Source organism: Plectropomus leopardus, chromosome 19 (assembly GCF_026936395.1).
Source record: "Plectropomus leopardus strain MGB_pleo_1.0 chromosome 19, ASM2693639v1, whole genome shotgun sequence".
NCBI classification, from domain to species: domain Eukaryota; kingdom Metazoa; phylum Chordata; class Actinopteri; order Perciformes; family Serranidae; genus Plectropomus; species Plectropomus leopardus.
The window spans coordinates 8,314,239-8,334,512 of NC_142194.1; the positions used below are offsets into that span (position 1 = coordinate 8,314,239).

At 37.7% G+C, this 20,274-nt stretch overlaps 2 protein-coding genes across 4 annotated transcripts; both read right to left on the reverse strand.

Annotated features, from left to right (window-relative positions):
- Positions 1-4,182: 4,182 nt before the first annotated feature.
- LOC121959022 (5-hydroxytryptamine receptor 3A-like) lies at positions 4,183-11,618 on the reverse strand. 2 transcript variants are annotated; one of them, XM_042508204.2, is made up of 11 exons: positions 11,488-11,618; positions 10,858-10,935; positions 10,138-10,203; positions 9,393-9,550; positions 8,857-8,901; positions 8,645-8,754; positions 7,413-7,582; positions 7,118-7,266; positions 6,293-6,503; positions 5,963-6,180; positions 4,183-5,691 (listed from the first exon to the last, which is right to left on the reverse strand). In XM_042508204.2, exons 1-11 carry the CDS (start codon positions 11,555-11,557, stop codon positions 5,386-5,388), a joined length of 1,581 nt encoding a protein of 526 aa, XP_042364138.2. In that variant the 5' UTR covers positions 11,558-11,618; the 3' UTR covers positions 4,183-5,385. The 2 variants fall into 2 exon arrangements, with proteins under 2 accessions (XP_042364138.2, XP_087926288.1); XM_088070162.1 differs by lacking the exon at positions 11,488-11,618 and having other exon boundaries at positions 9,393-9,503; positions 10,858-10,917.
- Positions 11,619-14,178: 2,560 nt separating this feature from the next.
- LOC121959026 (5-hydroxytryptamine receptor 3A-like) lies at positions 14,179-20,064 on the reverse strand. Of its 2 annotated transcripts, XM_088070161.1 has the most exons (13): positions 19,881-20,064; positions 19,129-19,206; positions 18,723-18,791; positions 17,557-17,714; positions 17,266-17,310; positions 17,028-17,137; positions 16,757-16,926; positions 16,421-16,566; positions 16,276-16,332; positions 15,905-16,115; positions 15,645-15,812; positions 15,466-15,548; positions 14,179-14,452 (listed from the first exon to the last, which is right to left on the reverse strand). In XM_088070161.1, exons 1-13 carry the CDS (start codon positions 20,062-20,064, stop codon positions 14,195-14,197), a joined length of 1,737 nt encoding a protein of 578 aa, XP_087926287.1. In that variant the 3' UTR covers positions 14,179-14,194. The 2 variants fall into 2 exon arrangements, with proteins under 2 accessions (XP_087926287.1, XP_042364141.2); XM_042508207.2 differs by lacking the exons at positions 16,276-16,332; positions 19,881-20,064 and having other exon boundaries at positions 14,195-14,452; positions 19,129-19,248.
- Between the last annotated feature and the right edge of the window lie 210 nt (positions 20,065-20,274).

Sequence of the window (20,274 nt, forward strand, 5' to 3'; positions counted from 1 at the left end):
GCGCTAAATTAGGAAATGCTCCTGTGGGTTGCAGTAGAGGGTAGGAACAAATGACTCATGTTGGCGTATGGGTTGGAGGACTTGCTGGAGATATAAATACTCTGTATCTGTTTGTTTCTTGTACGTACCTTCCTCAGAGCTCCTGCTGAAGTTCTGCTGAAGCTTCGTCTTTTCTGAGTAATTGGAGGTACTTCCACCTGACAGCAAGGAACAGAAAGGTCTTGTGTATACATATTCATCTGCAGCAGTTTAATCCTTTATTAAACTGTTAGCAAAAGCTCTCTCAGAACACAATTTCAAGATTGTATTCATAGTTTTGTTCTTTGAAAAAAAATAAAATAAATAAACAAACATAAATATATAAATAAATAAAAAAGTAAATTGTGTCAGTAAATCAAATTTAGTGAATAAATACTTTTCAGTAAACCACATTTAGTGAATGAATATATTTTCTCCCTCAGCTCTGGTGGAAGGATGAATATTCATAGATATAGTGTCAGAAAAGAGTACACAGGTTTTAAGTATACTGATTCATTCATAGCATTTTACATTTTTATTAAGCTTTTGGCATAAGCTCTAATTTTAAGATCTTATTAATCTTATCTTTTTGACATCCTATTTTTTCCAATAAAATAAAATAAATTAGGGAATAAATACTTTCTCCCTCAGCTCTGGTGGAAGGATGATTATTCATACATATAATTACTGGAGTGTTTCTTTTTCTCATACTTTCCTCAAAGCTGTAGCTGGACTTCTGTTGATTATCAGGACGCTCCGGTTGCTCTGAGTAATTGGAGGCACTTACACCTGTCAGAAAAGAGTGTATAGCTCTTCAGATTCAATATTATTTTCATGCAAACACTTCTCCTGCCTTCATCCACAGGATGACAGCTACGACTGTGATATTGAAGGCTGAAATCGGGTGTGATCAAGTGAACCACTCCTTTTCAATTCCTGCGTGATCTTGACAAAAAATATTTTTTTTTCATTAGAAAATGCGCTTTGTTATGTCAAGATAACAAAATTCTTAACTCTAAAATAAGGGCATTAAGAAATAATTGCAAGCATGGGCGTCCTTGGCCTCCATGCAAACCTCCTCCAGTTTTGCAATCGCATAAAAAATGTAAAATAGGGTCAGTTGACCAAATTAACTGCACTAAAAACTCTCTATTACTATTTTTATGAAGTGATATTCATAGTTGCTACTGTGTAAAATATTTGTTTTATTTTCATGCTGTAAGTATTACACATAAAACTCCATTCTCAGTTGTATGAGAGTGGAAATAGAGATTTTAATATTTTTGTAAGTACGTTAACTGAGCAATTAGTATTAATACACTTTAATACATTTTTTTAACAAATGTAATTTTGGCACAACTGAGAAAACCCTGGAATTAAAGTGTGCTAACGCAACACTTTACACTAAGTGTGCTGCAATGTGACAGCAAATCAGAGGATCAGTCCACCTTTACCTGGTTCTTACCGTGTCATGTTGTGACACTGTTAAAATAAAACAGTTCTGATTAATTAAATCAACAATGTACCACAAAAACGCTCAGGAAATAATCATGAGTAAATAATAATAGCCAAAATTTTCTCACCTGTATGCGCCATACAGAATTGATCCAGCTCACCTGTGAGGAAGAGCAGAAAGAGGAGACATGTAAGCGTCATGATTGATTGAGCGGTCTGCAAAGTTAGTGATCATCCATGTTCTCTCTTTGTCTGAAAATGTTTGTTGCTGTTATATCAATGACTTGTACCGGCAGAGGGATGGGCAAATGTAATGACCAGCCCATCTTATATCTTATTATTCTAGTAACAGAACCACATCTAATGCAACGAAGCTGCCAGGAACTGCCAACACCCTCAGATTGGATTAGTATCTTATATTTGCACTGTATATATGTTTATATTCTCTTGATTGTCAGGGTGAAATGTGATATCTAAATGAACGAAGCACTGGGAAACAAAGCATGGTGGACACTTTGTTTTCTGTTATCTTTTGCTCTGCTATTTTTTGTATCTTTTAGTGAATCAGACAATCTAACAATCATGTCTACTTTATGCAAAAACTGGTTGTGTGTGTGGAGGAATTACAGTAAGGCAGAGTATGAATTCCTCTCTAAAGCTTGTAAAACCAAGTGCATCACCATCAACAACTTTGAGGAGAACCAGTCTGAAAGCTCTCCATTTGTGCAGTTCATCACTCTGAAACCACAAAAGAGATGAGAGCATTCTCGATCATCTGCAGAGGATCAATATCGTCTCTAATCAGTGCTGTTATGCTGTATTCATTTCTTGTTAATTGTTAATAATTGATTATACTGAATCTTAAGACTACTTATGTAAAGTGAACGCTTCTAGTGATGAGGAATCATCACTGTGTTTTGCAGCTCCCCTCAGCTCTGAGTTTTGGTTCTCTGGCCCATAATTCCCATCGACTATATGAAATGAAAGACATAGCACTGGGACCTGTGAACTTCACATATGATTTGTTATTTTGTATGGACTGAAACTGAACGTGTAAAATATCTCCCTTAAGTTCAGCTCTCTTAGAATATGGTGGCTAAAACTGCATCGTCCTTTTTCTACACAACGAAAGAAATACAATTTGCACTCAACTTTCCATGATGCCGTGTGTTTACAGCTCAGTGTCAAATCCTGCCCGTGGACCCGGCTTCAAACGTGATAAGGCACCGCTGTCACGGGGATATGTGACCCGCCTATGTAACCAAGCCAAGAAAAGAAGAACCTTTATTGTCCTTTACCCACTCACTCCTAGACCCCATGTGAGGAAGGTCGGGGTTGTGGAGGACCTGCTACGCCCTCCCCCGCTTTCACACCTTTAAGCTCACAGCAGAAAGCTCTTCCATGTGACCTGCTCCCAGAAGGCACAAAAACCCAGTCAGCGCTTTTAGCAAACACAAGGTTTGAAAGCTTACTTTCCAAGTGAAAAAAAGGAAACTAAGGAAAGCAAAGACTGCACTGGGACCCCTTTTCTTCTTCACAAAGCAACTCTTCCCTCAATCCATTCACTGGTAAAGTAACAACTGGGTTTAACAACAGAGCAACAGTGCAGGCTAAGCAAGACTGTTTAACTCTGTCTTTTGTCATGTCTGACATGTTTTCATTTAATACTTTTCAATGATCGACTTTTGTGATCGATTTGTATTAAGGTTATTGGTCAGCTGGCTAAGCTGATGTTAGCTGTCTTATGATATATAGAGCTGTGTATGCAACTAAAGATCCCTTTTACTAACCTGAGCAGCTTTTAACACTATAAATCGCATACATATACTCATATAATTTGACTTTCAACACAACTGCAAACAGAGAGAGAAGTTTAAGTTCCCGCGCCTTTCTCTTTTTGAGCGACCACACATGGTGAGGCAAAACATCCCCGACCTCAGTGGCCATTCGTAGCCATGTTGTTAGACAATTTGCACTCACACCGACACACACTGACACATATACACACTCACACTTTTTTTTATTAATACTGAATAGTTAGGAATTCTGTGTTTATTTTGCTTTTTTTCTTTATGAATACATTTGCATTAGGAATTGCTTCCCCTTTAATATAGCATGAAAGTGAATAAATCACCAACTAACGTGTCAAGATCTCCAAATCATTTAGTATTTACTATAAATATGGACAATTTGATTATAATTATTAGTTTAATTATTAATCACGGTTTCAAATTGATAATTTAGTGTATTTTATGTGACAGATTTCAATGATTGGCTATAATTTTTCTTTTTTCAGTAATGCTGCCCCACAAGGTGCTTTAATTTAACTTCAGTTTGTCATCATCTTGTTTTCTCGGAGCCAGAAGTGACCATTTCTGGATAAAAGGCTGGAGCTGTAAAGCAGCGAGCGTCTGACACACTGCCTGTTACTCAAGCATCCCTGCCAGCAGAAATAAATCTGCACCTTAATAAAATGTAAATGCAAGTTATTTAAAATAAATCCCTTTAGTCAGACATTTACAGCTGGAGGGTGTAAACATCTTAATTTCTGCAATAATGATGGGCATTTGTAATTTGAGGAACTGCAGTTTTTGAAACTTCCTCGTTGGCTTTATTTTTCAGCTCTGAAGGTTGCCACGGTAACTCTGTTTTGGTTTGCTGTCACTGTCCACTGTCACACATTAAATAAACAGAGGGAAAAGGTTTTGCTTTCATTGTTTATTTCTACTTCTTAAACAGTCTGATTCATCTCTTCAGAGCCAGTACAGAGAGCTAATCCCAGGACACTGTATACACACAGCAGAGTTGAGATGTGAAAGAACACCACAGAAACACACGATTACAGTGAACTCAGTAAGAAGAACACATTTAAGGCTGCAGAACAATAAAGATGTTGTTGAAGTGTTAAGGGACACCTGTCCAGTTTTTTTAAATTAAGTTTCTTTTAATTCTGCTGCGCAGTTAAATAAAGAATAACGGCTGCGGCTCGAGAGCAGCCGAGTCAGAAAAAATTACTCAAATTACTACAAAATTTAACAAAAACCATTTGTTACAAACTGGCAGAGACGGGACCAAGTCATTGTCCACTGCTGCAGTGATTATTTTGAGACAATGTCATTTAAAAGAGATAAGATTCCTGTTTGAACTAAACAGTTGTGAGAACCTGTATGCTTTGAATTTGCTTGCATTTAACTGTATAATTAATACTTAAAATATTTTATATTTAAGGGATTTTTAAAATATTCTATACGAGCAATTTGTTAACATCTGCATGCATCATTTTTTTTTTTTAAATATTTGTACTTTTGACTCATTACATAAAAAGCTATGTTGTGCTGGCAATGTCAAAGAGCTACGATAAGATTTCTGTTGAAACACAATATCTGTGAGATCCTGTATGTTATGAATCTGCTTGCACTTAACTGCATGTTTCCTAGTAAAATATTTTCTATTCAATTTTTTCTTAACATAATGTTATATATTTCAGGGGAATTAGGGGGACGGTATAGGATTGCATGCAATTTGTTAACATCTGCATGCATAATTCTTTTCTAAAATTTGTATTGAGGATTGGACTCATTACATAACATAGACATTAGTCTAACTCTTGATTGCATTTTAGTTTACCAGACTACTACAAGACAACGTGTGCGTTTGATGTGAACCACTGTGCGTAACATGCAAACAGCAGATGTGTGTATTAGCAATATCACTGAAGGATTAAATACTACCTGAACAGCCAAGTACACCTTTGACCATCAGCTCTAAAGCAGCAAACATGATGTACAAATCAAACCACTTGTTAGGTTTAGATGTAGGCCAGGGAGGAAGAATAAAGTGTCTGGTCAATGACTCAAGTTAGTGACACCAAATTTGGACACTCTGTAGCTTCTCTACCTGTAGAATGAATTGTTAGTCTTCAGAAATATCAGCGTTATTATCTTCTTCAGTGCTCCACATGATAAACATATGGAATAAAAACACACTTGCAACTATGATATAGAAAGTAAAGAAAACCTTGTTGATTTTTTTGGTCATTCTGGTCCAGTAGCCGGGCTTCCTGTGTTTCTTCCTGCTGCTGAGGAGCAGAGTCACCTCCCTCAGCTCATCTGAGAGTTGAGGGAGGTGGACCAGAGTCAGAGTTTTCACCGCCTCACTCAACTCATCTGAGAGCTTTTCAGAGTCATTGCACTCCTCTGTCAGTTGGCTGCTGGTACCCTGAAAAATTGGTAAGTAGTTAATAAACTGGAGTTAAATAACTTGATTATGCTAATGCTGCTGCTGCATTTGCCATTCACATTTTTGAATCAACTCAAATCTACCAAAGCAGATTTCTTTAAATTTTGCCCCAATACCTGACAAGTTAACGTACAACATTATCCATTATAATCACGGAACAAACAAACTTAAAATGTATTATAATACTATACTTTTTTCATGTACTTAACTGAGAGCTTACCAGCTTAAAACTGAGCAAATTAATTCTAACCTCTTTGGCCACTTGCAGCCGATCAGACGACATTTTCCCTCTAAAACAGCTGTGGAAGCTGACTTTGCTCCGTTTTTCTCCACAGTCCTCACTCAGGCTGTGGTCTTCATCTGCCTCATTGTCTTGGGGGGCAGAGTCTTTTTCCATCAGATGCATCACCACAATCGTCTCCAGGAGGCTCAGCATCATTAGACCGAACATCCCAATGCAGTAGACCGCTACATGGAGCAAGCAGCATCGTTAATATCAACAAATAACCCGGTATTGAGTCAGTATATGATGTTTGTACTCATGTGAAGGACATTCCCATGAAGTAATGAGCTTCTTTACCTATAAGTGGAATCCTGTCTGAAGAGGAAGGCAGAATATCATTGAGAATAAGCTGCATCACAGTGACGGCCAGCAGCACAGTGACCTTGAAGCTGAGCTTCTCGCCCCCAGTGTCCGCAATCATGAAGGAGGCCAAGTCCAGACACATGAAGAACAGGATGGGCAGTATGAAGTTGGCAATGTAGAGATTAGACCGCCTCTTCATGGTGATCTGTGAAATGGTGTTTAAGGGTCAGATGCAGTGATGCATTGAAAGGTTCACGCAGGTATGTGGCTCTTTACTTTTTAGCCACCTACCAGCCAAAAAGCCATAGGAATATAGAGGAGCATACTCACTTCCTGATGAGACACCCTCCTTATCAATTAGCACTACACCACTGATCACAGGCTAAACTGAAGCACACACGGGTATTGCAGGTGTGCAGTCCAAAAAATAAAAATAAAAAAAGTATTATTTCCCAATCTGCCTGTGTCTAATGTGGTGTAATAAGACTGAAATCATTTACTTGGGTAAAGTAATAATGACAAAGGAAGGGTAGAAATGAGGTTTCACCGACATCGGGAAAATGAGCCTCACTGCAAAAAAGTTGAGTTCACAAAGATCAGGTTTCTCCTCTCTGCGCATCACTTCAGACAACACACATGGAAATACGGCCCCTCATGTTGAATCACTGAATGTTTTATCTATAAATTATTGCTGTCTGAAATCATTTGTGGAGTGAGAGAACAGTACGTTTCTCTGAAATGAAAAGAACTCGTGACACACAGAGGTGGAAAACAGAACATGTACTTTCTACCTGTGTGACTGTTTCCTGAAATACTTACAGTGTAAATGATGTTGCTTTGGTACTGGAAGGTTTTGTTGCTGACGGTCATGCTGATGAACAGCCACTCTGACTGGGTCTGAATGAACTTGACGGACCACGCTGTGGTGTCTGAAGAGTTGAACATGATGTCAAACTGTATCGATGTGTCTGAGGTGGGAGATAAAAATAAAACTGAAAGATTTCCTTCTTAAATGAGTTCAGGTGACAAGAAACTGCAAAGATCACTGAAACATGCAGATGCATTTGCAACTCAAAAAGACATAAGAACAAATAACAACAGGTTACAATCTCACCTAAGTGTATGGCAGACTTGAAAGTGAGGTTGCAGCTCTGAACATCAAAGGGAAATTTATAAAGTTGAAACTTGCATGTGCTGACCACCACCATGTACTTTTTAAATATGACAGAACCCTGATTCCAAACGCCAAGATAAGGACCCAGAGGGCCCTCGTCCTTCTTTGTCCTATATGAGAGCAAACACACGTATGTCTTATGATTAAACCATAATCTCTCAGCTGAGTCCAAAATTCAGAAGTTTGGTCTGTTCATATTAAGTCAGGGATTTAATTGTTACATTATATTTGAAACACAGTGTGCACGATTTAGGGGTATTTAATGGCATCTAGTGGTGATGACTGCGGACTGAAACTTCGTCCGGTTTGAATCCCTTCACTGTTCGTTGTTCAGGAGGTTTTCAACAGGAGCCCAACTATCAATTATTAATAAGAGGTCTTTTTCTTTAAAAAACAAAATAAAAAAACATACCAGGTCATTTAAACACTGAATAAAGCAGTGTCATGATATGAATATGTGATTCTCCTATGCTATTCAGCATGTCGCAGATGGGTCGCTTGCCCAGCTCCTGCTTATTTGTGCTCACTTTATTTCTGATCCAAATATTCAGGAGTTTTTTTAACCGGAGCCAAATTATCCACAGAGGTCTCGTCCTCTCCAAAACAAATAGACCAGGTGATTAAACCCAGTAAAAAAACACCGAATGAAGCAATTTGTGTTACAAAACAGTGCTTCTCTAATGCTGTTTGGCTTTAGTGGAGATGAGCAGCTGTAGCCTAGCACCTGCTGATGTGTATTCATGTTTTTTATTTTAGTTTAAAGTAAATTTGCTAAACTGACAATAAGGTGCGTCTATCTGCCGATCACAGAGTTAATATCGTTGCGCTCCTTCCAGTCATGTCCACTCAGTTAAACTGACAAGTTCACTCCAGTGACGGTGTAGAAACATCTCAAAGATGATCAAATGTAAGAAAATAGGTCTGAATACTTCTATCAATGGGATATTTTTGTTTTTTCTTTTAATAAGTTAGAAAAAAAATTCTAAAATACTGTTTTCACTTTTTCATTTTAGGGTGACTGAAGACTAATTACTAGGGAAATATTTGCAAACAATGATAGCATAAGAAAAAGTGAAGGCGGTCTGAATACTTTCTGAATACACTGTGCTCAGTAAAATACTGTCGCACTGTGGTGAGTTCATGTGGATGTGAGAGCAAACATTCAAACTTACATCTCCTGAATGATTGGATCTGGCGTCCACAATACTTCAGTAGGAATATAAATCATCTCAATTCCACAGAAGTCGTCAGGATCCCAATAAATGTATTCATCCCTCCAACTCTATAACGAAAAAACAAAGTAAAAAATGCATTTATCAACAGACAGAGTGACAGGTTGGAATTAATTGATCAAAAAGTGCTTTTTCACTCAGAGATAACTCACCACTAAAACACAGATGTATGAAACAAATTCCTGTTGCTTCTCTCTCTGTGAGCAAAGAAATATGTGTGAAAATCTTTGTAGCAAGACATCTGGCATCTGTCATAAAGCTCTTCAAATTCTGCATTCATTCAAGCTGCAACAAGTTTGCAAAGAGAGTTCATGTGACAGTGTTGAACAGTCTCACCAGCGTCAGTTCTACGAGGAAATAAACAGCACTAAAGCTAATATTAGGGATGGGACAAAATGCTGTTTTTTTAATGTTAATTTTCTGTATTTCTGCAAAGTAATTTTCCACCGCACTGACGAGAAACAGCTTTAATGTAAAGCAAAATTATAACTTGCCGCATGGTGGTGCTATAAACCCCCAAAATTAAACACCAGCTCTTTAGCCCATGGCCTAATTACCGGGCAGATAGAGTGTGATATTACAGATATTATAGATATCCTGTTAAGCTACTAAAACAGTAATGGAGCCAAAATAACCCACATGACAGAAGAAACACTAACTGTAATTGTAATTTTGAGCACCCACTTACCACATCTATAATGCCATAGAGTACTGCAGACAGTTCTGCTTGCAGGGGTTTTTTGTGGTTTTTAACAGGCCGGGTCATGGTGCGCAGCCCATCTTTCTTCAAGTCCAAGTGCTTTAAAAGATCCAGATAACTACAGTTACTGGTGGAGGACTCTCCATCTACAGCAAAGACAAAAAGACACCTTCTCTGTTAAGAGTTTTGCATTCATCATCACTGAAGTCATATGTTTGATGTTCTGTCAATCAACACCTCATTTATATGGTCCTTCAAGCTGGATTTGCAGTGACCCTGTTGGTAACATCTTGGTTGAATGCATCAAGGCCCTGCCAAAGCACTAATCCAACCCCCCTCAGATCCTGACTCCATCTTCTGGACTCCTCAGTGACTAAACTCTGGTAGATGGATGGCATTCACCGAAGGAGTCAGTGCTGGGTTACATGCGTGGGACTGAAAAAACGCCTTTCCAAGGACCATGTAAGAGCAGATGCCTACAACTACAAAATCAAGGAGTTGCTGTGGCATGTCAACGAGTGTCTGTGTCCTAGATTCACCGACCAATGACCCTCTTTCCTGTACTTAACAGACAACCTGTGGAGACTGTACGTCCATAAAACCAGCACAAAAGGGGTTAGGGGCCAAAGGGTTCATCATCGCTGACCTTACATGTTTGGAATTCAGTAAACCAGCATCTCATTTATACACACATCAAATTACTCTGCATTTTTGGAGTATTTCCTGTACATACCTTCCTCAGAGCTCTGACTGAAGTTCTGCTGAAGCTCTAGTTGTGAGTAATTGGAGGGACTTCCAGCTGACAGAAAAGAGTAAACAGGTCACACCGCAATTCAACTGCAGCAGTTTAAAATGTTGTAAAACTGCTGGTTAAAGCCAAGAACCCAATTTTGAAATCTTAATTATCTTATTTTTTAACATATTTTTCTCCCTTTGAAAACAGGACCATTAAATCAAATTTAGTGAATCAGCATTTTTAAGCAATCCCCCAGGAGAAGTGCTGGCTTTAAAGCCAGTCTGATATCATTGCCAAACTGTCATTACTGCGTCATGTGATGCCATGGCGCTCACTTCTTCCCCGTAGACTTACATTGTGGGGGTGAAATCTGAAAATCAGTGAATATGTTTTTGAGCATTACAATAAATGATCCGTATCACTAGCTGGACTCCATTCGGTCCAATAACATTTTGAAAGTCTAAGAGAGCTGCAAGATTAAATCTTTTTATCCAATTCAAGTTAGTGGAGGGCTTAATCTGCAATTAGCTGCTTGGGTGGAGGAAGTCACATTACAGACATGATGTGGAAAATCCAGGAGATTTTACACACAGGAAGTCGAACACCCATGTTTTTAACTATTTTTTAGATTCCATAGTAAAGGTTATAGGAACAAATATTAACACATGCTGTAAAGTGGCTGTGCACTAAGTCAAAGTACTTGTTTCCTGTACATACCTTCCTCAAAGCTCTGATTGGACTTCTGTTGATCATCAGGAAGTGCTGGTTGCGTTGAGTAACTGGAGATAATTCCAGCTGACAGAAAAGAGTACAGAGCTCTTTAGATTCAATATTATTTCCATGCACATACATTTCCTGGTTTCCTACACTGCATTATAAAGTGTTGACAACATTTTTTGGTTTCAGGACAGGTAGTTGTAATTTAATGATTTGCAATTTTGCAAATTTGCATGATTTTGATATTTTTTTGTTTTATTTTTAATGCTGTGAGTATTACAAAACTCCATTAACCCCCATTGTATTGGGGCAGAAATACAAATTTCAAGGTTTTTGTAAGTATATGAACACATTACTTTTCATACACGTTTTTTTTTTTGGTTTTTTTAACTCTGAAAACCTTGAAATTTAAGGTTTTCAATGTTATTTTTGAAAGCTTGTGGTGGATACTGGGCTTTGTCAGTAACAGAACAAAGGATCAGCAAACATTTCCTGGCTCTTACAAAGATATATCACGACACAGTAAAAAATATAACAATTTTGATAAACTCCATTAAAAAAGTAGAAAAGAATGATCAGGAAAATAATAATTGATAAATAATAACAACCAAACCATAGAGCTTTTCTCACCTGCATGCACCACACAGACTTGTTCCAGCTTACCTGCGAGGAGGAGCAGACAGAGCAAATCTGTAAGCATCTTGAGAGGTTTACAACGTTATTCAGCATCCATGTTATCTCTGCTTCATCTGGAAACGTTTCTTACTGTTATGTCATTGCTTTGTCTTGGAAGAGGGATGGGCTCCTTTAATGACCAGCCCTTTCTTACTCACGTCATTATTCTAGTAATGAAGCTGCATATAATGCAACAAAGCTGCCAGGAACTGCCTGCACCCACGGACTGGATTTTTATCTTAACTTCTGTTATATTTGCACTGCATATACGTATGCACTTTGATTATATTCTAATGGTTTTCATGGTGAAATATGCAATTAATGGATGAGGCATTGGAAAGCATAGCATGTTGAATGTGTTGTTTTCTGTTTTCTTTTGCTTTTTTGTAACTTTTAATGAATTAGACCTTGCTTGAAACGTGATAGGGCACTACTGTCACAGTGACATGTGACCTTGCTATGTCACCAAGCCAAGAAAAGAAGAATCTGTTTTGGTCTTAACTTTCTGAAGGTTGCTGCTTTGGTAACTCTAATGCCACACATTAAAATAATTTAAGAGAGAATAGGTTTTGTTTTCATTGTTTATTTCTACTTTTCAAACTGTCTGATTAATATCCTCAGAATAGAGAGCAGATTTCAGGACAGTGTATACATAAAGCAGAGTATAGATGTGAAAGAGGATCACAGTAACACATCATTACAGTGAACTCATGTGTTAAAGATGATTTTCAAAGAATATCTGGGACACTGGAATAGTTTCACACGTCAAAGCTGACTTATCTCTATAAGGGGAAGTGGCTGACTTTGTTGTTGAATGACTTCTGTGGCTCCAGAGGAGCCAATGCAGTAAAAGCACTCAAATTCCTACAAATCTTTAACAGAAAGCCTGTGTTACAGACTGGAAGAGGTGGGACCAAGTCACGAGTCTCAGGACTTTCACTCAAGTCCAGAGTCAAGTGTCAAGTACTACACTTTTTACTTTCTAGTCCTAAAGTCATAATGAAATCTTTATTATTTGTTATGCCATTTTAGAAAGATAACTAATATGTTTTATTTACTAAACCCCCAAATGCTTTTTAAAATTGTATTTCATTGTTAAAAAAAGTACGACTGAACTTAATCATAAAAAAAACCTAGCTGTGAGAATGTACTTTAGTAACAGACAAATATTAAAAACAACATACTTTTTGCATTTTTCTGTCCTGTCTTGTTGTATTACCCCTTATCTCATATTGGAAAAAAGTCATAAACGTCTCTTCCCAAGTTGTCTTGGGGGGAAGAAATAAAGTGTTTACAAGTCAAAAGGCTCAAGTTATAATTAAGTCACGAGTCACAGGTGTTCCAGTCCAAGTTAAGTTGCAATACTTTCTGATTTTGTCATCAAATTTGTGACATGAGCTAAATTTGAGTCCAAGTGATGTGACTTGAGTCCACACTTCTCCAAACTGTCGACAAAAGGAAATGTTTGTGGGGCAAAAATAGCGCTAAATAGTACAAAAAAGTGTCTCTTTGGCTCATGATGATTGAGGAACCTTATACATATAGAGCACCTTTATCATATATTGCTACATGGAACCATTCAAGGTGCCATATAGGACTGTATTGCTTTGAATATTTTGGCTTGAGACTGACAGTCAGGATACCTAGACCTCTGCTGCAGTGATTGCCATGTTGTGCTGGAAATGTCAGTTAATAACGCTAAGACAAGAATCCTGTTGAAACAAAATAGTTGTGATAACCTGTATGCTATGAATTTGCTTGCACTTAACTGCATGTTTCCTGGTGAAATATATATATATATATATATATATATATATATATATATATTTTCTTTACATAATGTTATATATTTTAGGGGAATTAGGAGGACTGCCCAAATGACAACATTCTAAAGGTATAGAGCGACATGCAATTTGTTAACATCTACATGCATAATTCTTTTCTAAAATTTGTATTGAGGATTTTATATTTAAGGGATTTTTTAAATATTCTATACGAGCAATTTGTTAACATCTGCATGCATATATATATATATTTTTAAAAATATTTGCACTTTTGACTCATTACATAAAAAGCCATGTTGTGCTGGCAATGTCAAAGAGCTACAATAAGATTTCTGTTGAAACAAAATAATTGTGAGATCCTGTATGTTATGAATCTGCTTGCACTTAACTGCATGTTTCCTAGTAAAATATTTTCTATTCAATTTTTTCTTAACATAATGTTATATATTTCAGGGGAATTACGGGGACGGTATAGGATTGCATGCAATTTGTTAACATCTGCATGCATAATTCTTTTCTAAAATTTGTATTGAGGATTGGACTCATTACATAACATAGACATTAGTCTAACTCTTGATTGCATTTTAGTTTACCAGACTACTACAAGACAACGTGTGCGTTTGATGTGAACCACTGTGCGTAACATGCAAACAGCAGATGTGTGTATTATCAATACCACTGAAGGATTAAATACTACCTGAACAGCCAAGTACACCTTTGACCATCAGCTCTAAAGCAGCAAACATGATGTACAAATCAAACCACTTGTTAGGTTTAGATGTAGGCCAGGGAGGAAGAATAAAGTGTCTGGTCAATGACTCAAGTTAGTGACACCAAATTTGGACACTCTGTAGCTTCTCTACCTGCAGAATGAATTGTTAGTCTTCAGAAATATCAGGGTTTTTATCTTCTCCAGTGCTCCACATGATAAAAATATGTAATAAAAACACACTTGCAGCTATAATATAGAAAATGAAGAAAGCTTTGTTGATTTTTTTGGTCATTCTGGTCCAGTAGCCGGGCTTCCTGTGTTCCGTACTGTTGTTTAGGACCAGAGTCATAGTTTTCACCGCGTCATTCAGCTCATCTGAGAGTTTTTCCGAGTCATGGCACTCTGTCAGTCGGTTGCTGCTAACCTGAAAAATTAGTTGCATAAACTTTAGTTAAATAAAATGATTATATGAATACAGCTTCTACATCTGATATTCAGATATTTGTATCAACTGTAATCTAGCCATGCAGATTTCTTCAAACTTTGCCCCAAAACAAGTAATTAGCAATAGCAGAGATTTTTACGTCCAGCGTCTTTCATCATAATCACATAAGACACAAACTTGGAGGGCACCATATTATCTATATCATGATTACAGCTTATCAATAAAATGCCATATATGATCAAATAATAACATTTGCTTATTTACTTAGAAATCTAAATTAGCGCTTACTTTATTGTTCTCAATAAATAGGTTTCTGACCAGCATCTTCAGTGAGATACGGGGCAGAAAACGAACCAGAATGACTTAGAGCTTATAAACATATCAGATTTATAAAGCAATTCATTGGACCATTAACTGCACAAATCTCAAACTGATGGGTGGAAACTGGCCATTATCGCAGAAGGAAACTTCTCGATTAAATTAGAGTGAATAATTAGCTGATCACTCTTTCCGGTCAGAGCTCTCTATTCTATGAGGGCAGTGAATGGTTTTTGCACTGACACTACATGAAGAGCTTTTTCAAGTTTGGCTATTATTGTGTATTATATATATTATTATGTATTGTGTTTTAGTGTCCTATGACTTTTCAGAGAAAAAAAATCAAACAGATATTTCTTATCAGTAACGCTTTGCCTGCTTTGAAGTTAGGAATAGTGTATTTTACGCATAAATATACTAACAGTTTAACTACATTTTGAAGTAAATTACTGGTAGTTGAACTACATTAATACTTGAATAGTGAGTAAAGTTTTCAATACAATTGTATATAGAGGCATTCAATAAAAAAATTAATTTGTGTGTTTTTGCCTAACCAGCTGTTCATATGTTTCTGGTTGTTGTAAATGCAAACACTCACTCACTCACACACACACACACACACACACACACACACACACACATATTTATGTTTTTAAGTGCAATTTAGTTCTCACGTGTTCGGTCACTGATGGCCGCTCAGATGGAGTTTCACCAGGAGACACATCGCAGATACTCATACAGTGTAATTTCTTGACCTCTGAAAAGATGCATTACACACAGCATTGTGAGTACAAATTCAAAATCACACAAGTGAAAATTTTGTATATACCCCATCTGTTGTTGTGAATCTCACCTCTACAACAGACTTTGTTCTGTTGGTCTCCATAGTCCTCAAACACGCTTTGGTCTTTATCTGCCTCGTTTTCTTGGGATGCAGAGTCTTTTTCCACCAGATGCATCACCACAATCGTCTCCATTAAGCTCAGCATCATTAAAGTAAACATCCCGATGCAGTAGACCGCTGCATGGGGCAGGCAGCATCGTTAATTTGGACAAATAACCAGGCACTGGGTCAGTGTGGGATATTATGGCACATATGAAGTGCAGTTATACCTATCAGTGGAATCTTGTTTGAAGAGGAAGGCAGGATGTCGTTGAGAATAAGCTGCATAACAGTGACGGCCAGCAGCACAGTGACCTTGAAGCTGAGCTTCTCGCCCCCATTGTCCGAAATCAGGAAGGCGGCCAAGTCCAGACACATGAAGAACAGAATGGGCAGCAGGAAGTTAACCACGTAAAGAAGAGACCGCCTCTTCATGATGATCTGCAAATCAGATGTTCAAGTGTTAGATGCAGTGGTGTACTGGAAGATATCTGACTGTTTAAATTTACCCATCTATCATCCAAAAAGGAATAGGAATAAGTCAGAGAGATAACCCACTTCCTGATGGGTAACCTAACTATATACCTGATGGTACACCCACCTCATCAACTACCACGACAACACTGGTCAGCTGGTTGATGTTTCCATTTGTCAAAGACTAAGAAACACGAGTGGAAAATCGTTTACAATACAGTTTACAATAGTTTACTCTCCACCTTTGAATGACTGCATCCAGAAGTACTTACAGTGTAAATGACGCTGCTTTGATTGACAGTTTCCTTGCTGACGATCATGTCAATGAACACCCACTCGGACTGAGTCTGAATCATCTCGTGAGACCACTCTGAGGTTACTGAAGAGTTGAGGACCTCTTCAATCTGTAGTGCGTCATCTGCAGTAAAAGATAAAAATAAAAATGTGACGTAAAAAAAAATATATATATGGCATATGTGTTCAGGTGACAATAAATTGTAACAGTCTTTAAAGCATACACATGCATTCAGACTTAGGCATGAGAACACAAAATAACAGTAACAACAAGAACTTATAAAACTTTTAAACACAACAGGTTGTAATCTCACCAAAGTGTATGGAAGACTTGAAAGTGAGGTTGCAGCTCTGAACATCAAACGGAAATCTGTAAACTTGCATCCTGCAGGTGCTGACCACCACCATGCACTTCTTAAAAACGACACTGCCTTCATATGTGACCATAAGATAGGGACTCCCAGGGGCTTCGCCTTTCTCTATCCTATATGAGAATAAGTAAATGTATACTTTGAACTGAATTTTACATGTTATTAAATTTTACAGCATAACTGGATGCGGGAGCATGTATACATTCAGACTTACATCTGTTCAATAATTAGATCTGGCTTCCACAATGCTTCAGTAGAAATATAAATCGTGTCAATTCCACAGAAGTCGTCAGGGTCCCAACGAATGTATTCATCATTCCAAAACTTCAAAGGAAAAGCAAAAGGAAAAATGCATTTAAATAAAAGTAATTTAAATTTCCCAACAATTTCCGACAGAGGGAGACAAGAATTAATTCAATATAAAAGTGCTCTCTTCTTCAGCAAGAACTCACCATAAATGTAGAGATGTACGAGACAAATTTCTGGTCCTTCTCTTTCTATGAGCAAAAAATATGTGTGAAAATTTGACAAACATGTAGTGCTTCATCAATGGCCAGATAGTGGTGCTCTAAAAAACAACATTTAAACACTAACTACATTTAAACACTAACTACTGGCCCATGGCATAACTATCCAGCAGATAGAACGTGTTTTTTTGGATATCCTGTTACATCACAGTCAAACACAAAAAAGGAACCAATGTCACCGACATGACGGAGGAAATAATAATTGCAACAACTTACCACATCAAGAATGCCATTGAGTAGTACAGCAAGTTGTATTTTCATGGACGACTTATAGTTTCTAACAGGCAGGGTCATGGTCTGCAGCTCATTTTTGGTCAAGTTCAAGTACTTTAAAACATCTCGATAACCACAGCTACTTTTAGAGGACTCCCCGTCTACAGTAAAAACATCAAGACACAAGTTTGAATTAGTTTTGAATTATTTGTCTTCATTGCATTATTTGTGCTTTCTGGAATAAAGTATTTAGTTTCAGGTGCATCACTAGTGCTTGACCCCAACCATCACGTCACCAAACTCATAATCCAGGACTTGACAGCTGGCTTGGCTATCCAGGACCTGAGAGACTTCGGTGAACAAGACAAACACGATTCTTTTCCAAAAGTATGGACTGCTTCTGGCCTTACCTCATCAATACTATTTAAGTGCATATCAACTCCTGGTGTGCACCTTGATCTGCCAGCCAGTATATGAAATCATTCTTGATGGCACTCCATTGCTTTATTGCAAGATGAGGAAAGCCCTTCGAACCATTGTCCTGCCAAGATGTGAACTTAAAAGGTGACAGATTCAAACTCAAAGAAGCTTTTAATTACCCCACCACCATCTCTACAGTCACAACTCGCCTGTCAGCAAATCCACTTCCAGTTCAATCCCCCACATCCACTACACTTTGGGAGTTCTTAGGAGTATGAGATCTGCTCCATCAAACCCGCTCGACACACCACCCTTGGATCTCAGACTGTCATGGAGGAGGTCTTGAGAACAATACTTAATGAAGTACAGAGCACTTTCAATTTCATGCCTCCGGGTTACACCCGGATCCGAACACTCCCAGTATAGTGCTGATGGGCAGCCTGACCCATCAACACCACCCATTATCTACTCATATACAGAGCTCCTCGGTTGAGTCAAAGAGTAATATTCTAAGCAACTAACAATAAATAAGTGGCATGTCAATGAGTGTATTTCATTCATTGACCAGTCGCCATATTTCCTGTTTTCGTGGTACAAGCTGTGGAGTTGTGCATCCATTAGACCAGTGCTTTAGGGTTCATTCATTCAAAATCACCAAGGTCATGCGTTCGGTATTCAGTCAACCAACACCTCTTTCATACACATATATAGTTACTGTGCCCTTTAGGGTGTTTGTTTGCTGTACCTACCTTTCTCAGAGCTCTGACTGAAGTTCTGTTGAAGCTCTAACTGTTCTGAGTGATTGGAGGGACTTCCACCTGACAGGAAAGAGTATACAGGTCTTACCCTGATTCAACTGTAGCGCTTTAAAGTGTTGTTAAATTTGGGCAAAAGCTCTCTAAGGATCCAATCCTGAAATCTAATCTCATCTTCCAACATTTTTTCCTTTGAAAAATATAAACGCCTCACAATATGGAAGCTTCTGGTGATATTTTATACCAGAGAAGCCAAATTTTTTGTCTTTATACGGCAATGAGTAACCGGGCCCCACCTCCTGCACTGTATCCAGTAATCCTTATACATACATAGTTTAAACTGGTAAACATAAACATACAGTTGCTGTGACCTTTCGGAGTGATTCTATTTTGTACATACCTTCCTCAAGGGTCTGATTGGACTTTTGTTGATCATCATGAAGCTCTGGTTGATCCGAGTAACTGAAGGTAATTCCCCCTGACAGAAAAAGAGCATAAAGCTCTTTAGATTCAATATTATTTTGATAAACTCACATTTCATGTTTTCCAAGGCAGTATGATTAAATGTGCTCACTTTTAGCTTGACCTTGACAAACAGAAAAGCCAAAGTTGTTTTCTCATCATAAATTAACAAGACGTCAAGAGAAAACAAGCTTTGTTATCTTGAGATTGCATTTTTTTTTTTAAAAAAATCAACTTTGTCTCTTTTCAGGAGCAGTATACCCATTACTCTGAATTATCTGCAGACCACACCGAACAGTTTCTGGGAAGAGTTATTGCTAATATTAATATTTTTTTACATTATTTTTCACGCTGCAATACAAACTAAACTCCATTCATCTGTATTGTATTGAAAACACAAATTTCAAGATTTCTGTAAGTTTCTGAACTGACCCTATTCACACCTTTTTTTTCTTTTTCAAAATGCTGACACAACTTTGAAAACCTTGGAATTTAAACTTGTTAGAAATCAGTGAGTGTAACCCAGCCTCCCAACTCTTACCATGATATATTTTAATAATATAAAAAAATAAAACAATTTTGACTGACTAAATTAAGAAGAAAATGGAATGACGAGGAAATAGTCATTAAATAATAACAGCCAAATTTCAGAGCTTTTCTCACCTACATGCATTAATTGTTCCAGCTTACCTGTGAGGAGAAGAAAGAGTAAACCTGCAAGCATCTTGGCTGTGAGAGGTCTACAAAGTAAATGAGCATCCATGTTCTGTCTGTGCTGTCTGGAAATGTTTGTTGCTGTTACATCACTGCTTTGTGCTGGAAAAAGGGATGGGCAAATTGAATGACTAATCCTCTTTCCCCTCTTATATCTCATTAGTCTTGTAACTAGATCACAAGTAATGCAACAAAGCTACCAGACACTTTGTCGCCTGTGGGGAGATTAGGAGTGTACCTATTTTCCTAGGGTCCTAAGTTCCAAAAGTTTGCACACTCTCGCATGCTGTATATAAATAATCTTGCTGGAAGTCAAACATGCAAGACCTCACGACGTCTCTGTGGCCTGTGAAGAGCTGATATGACAAAC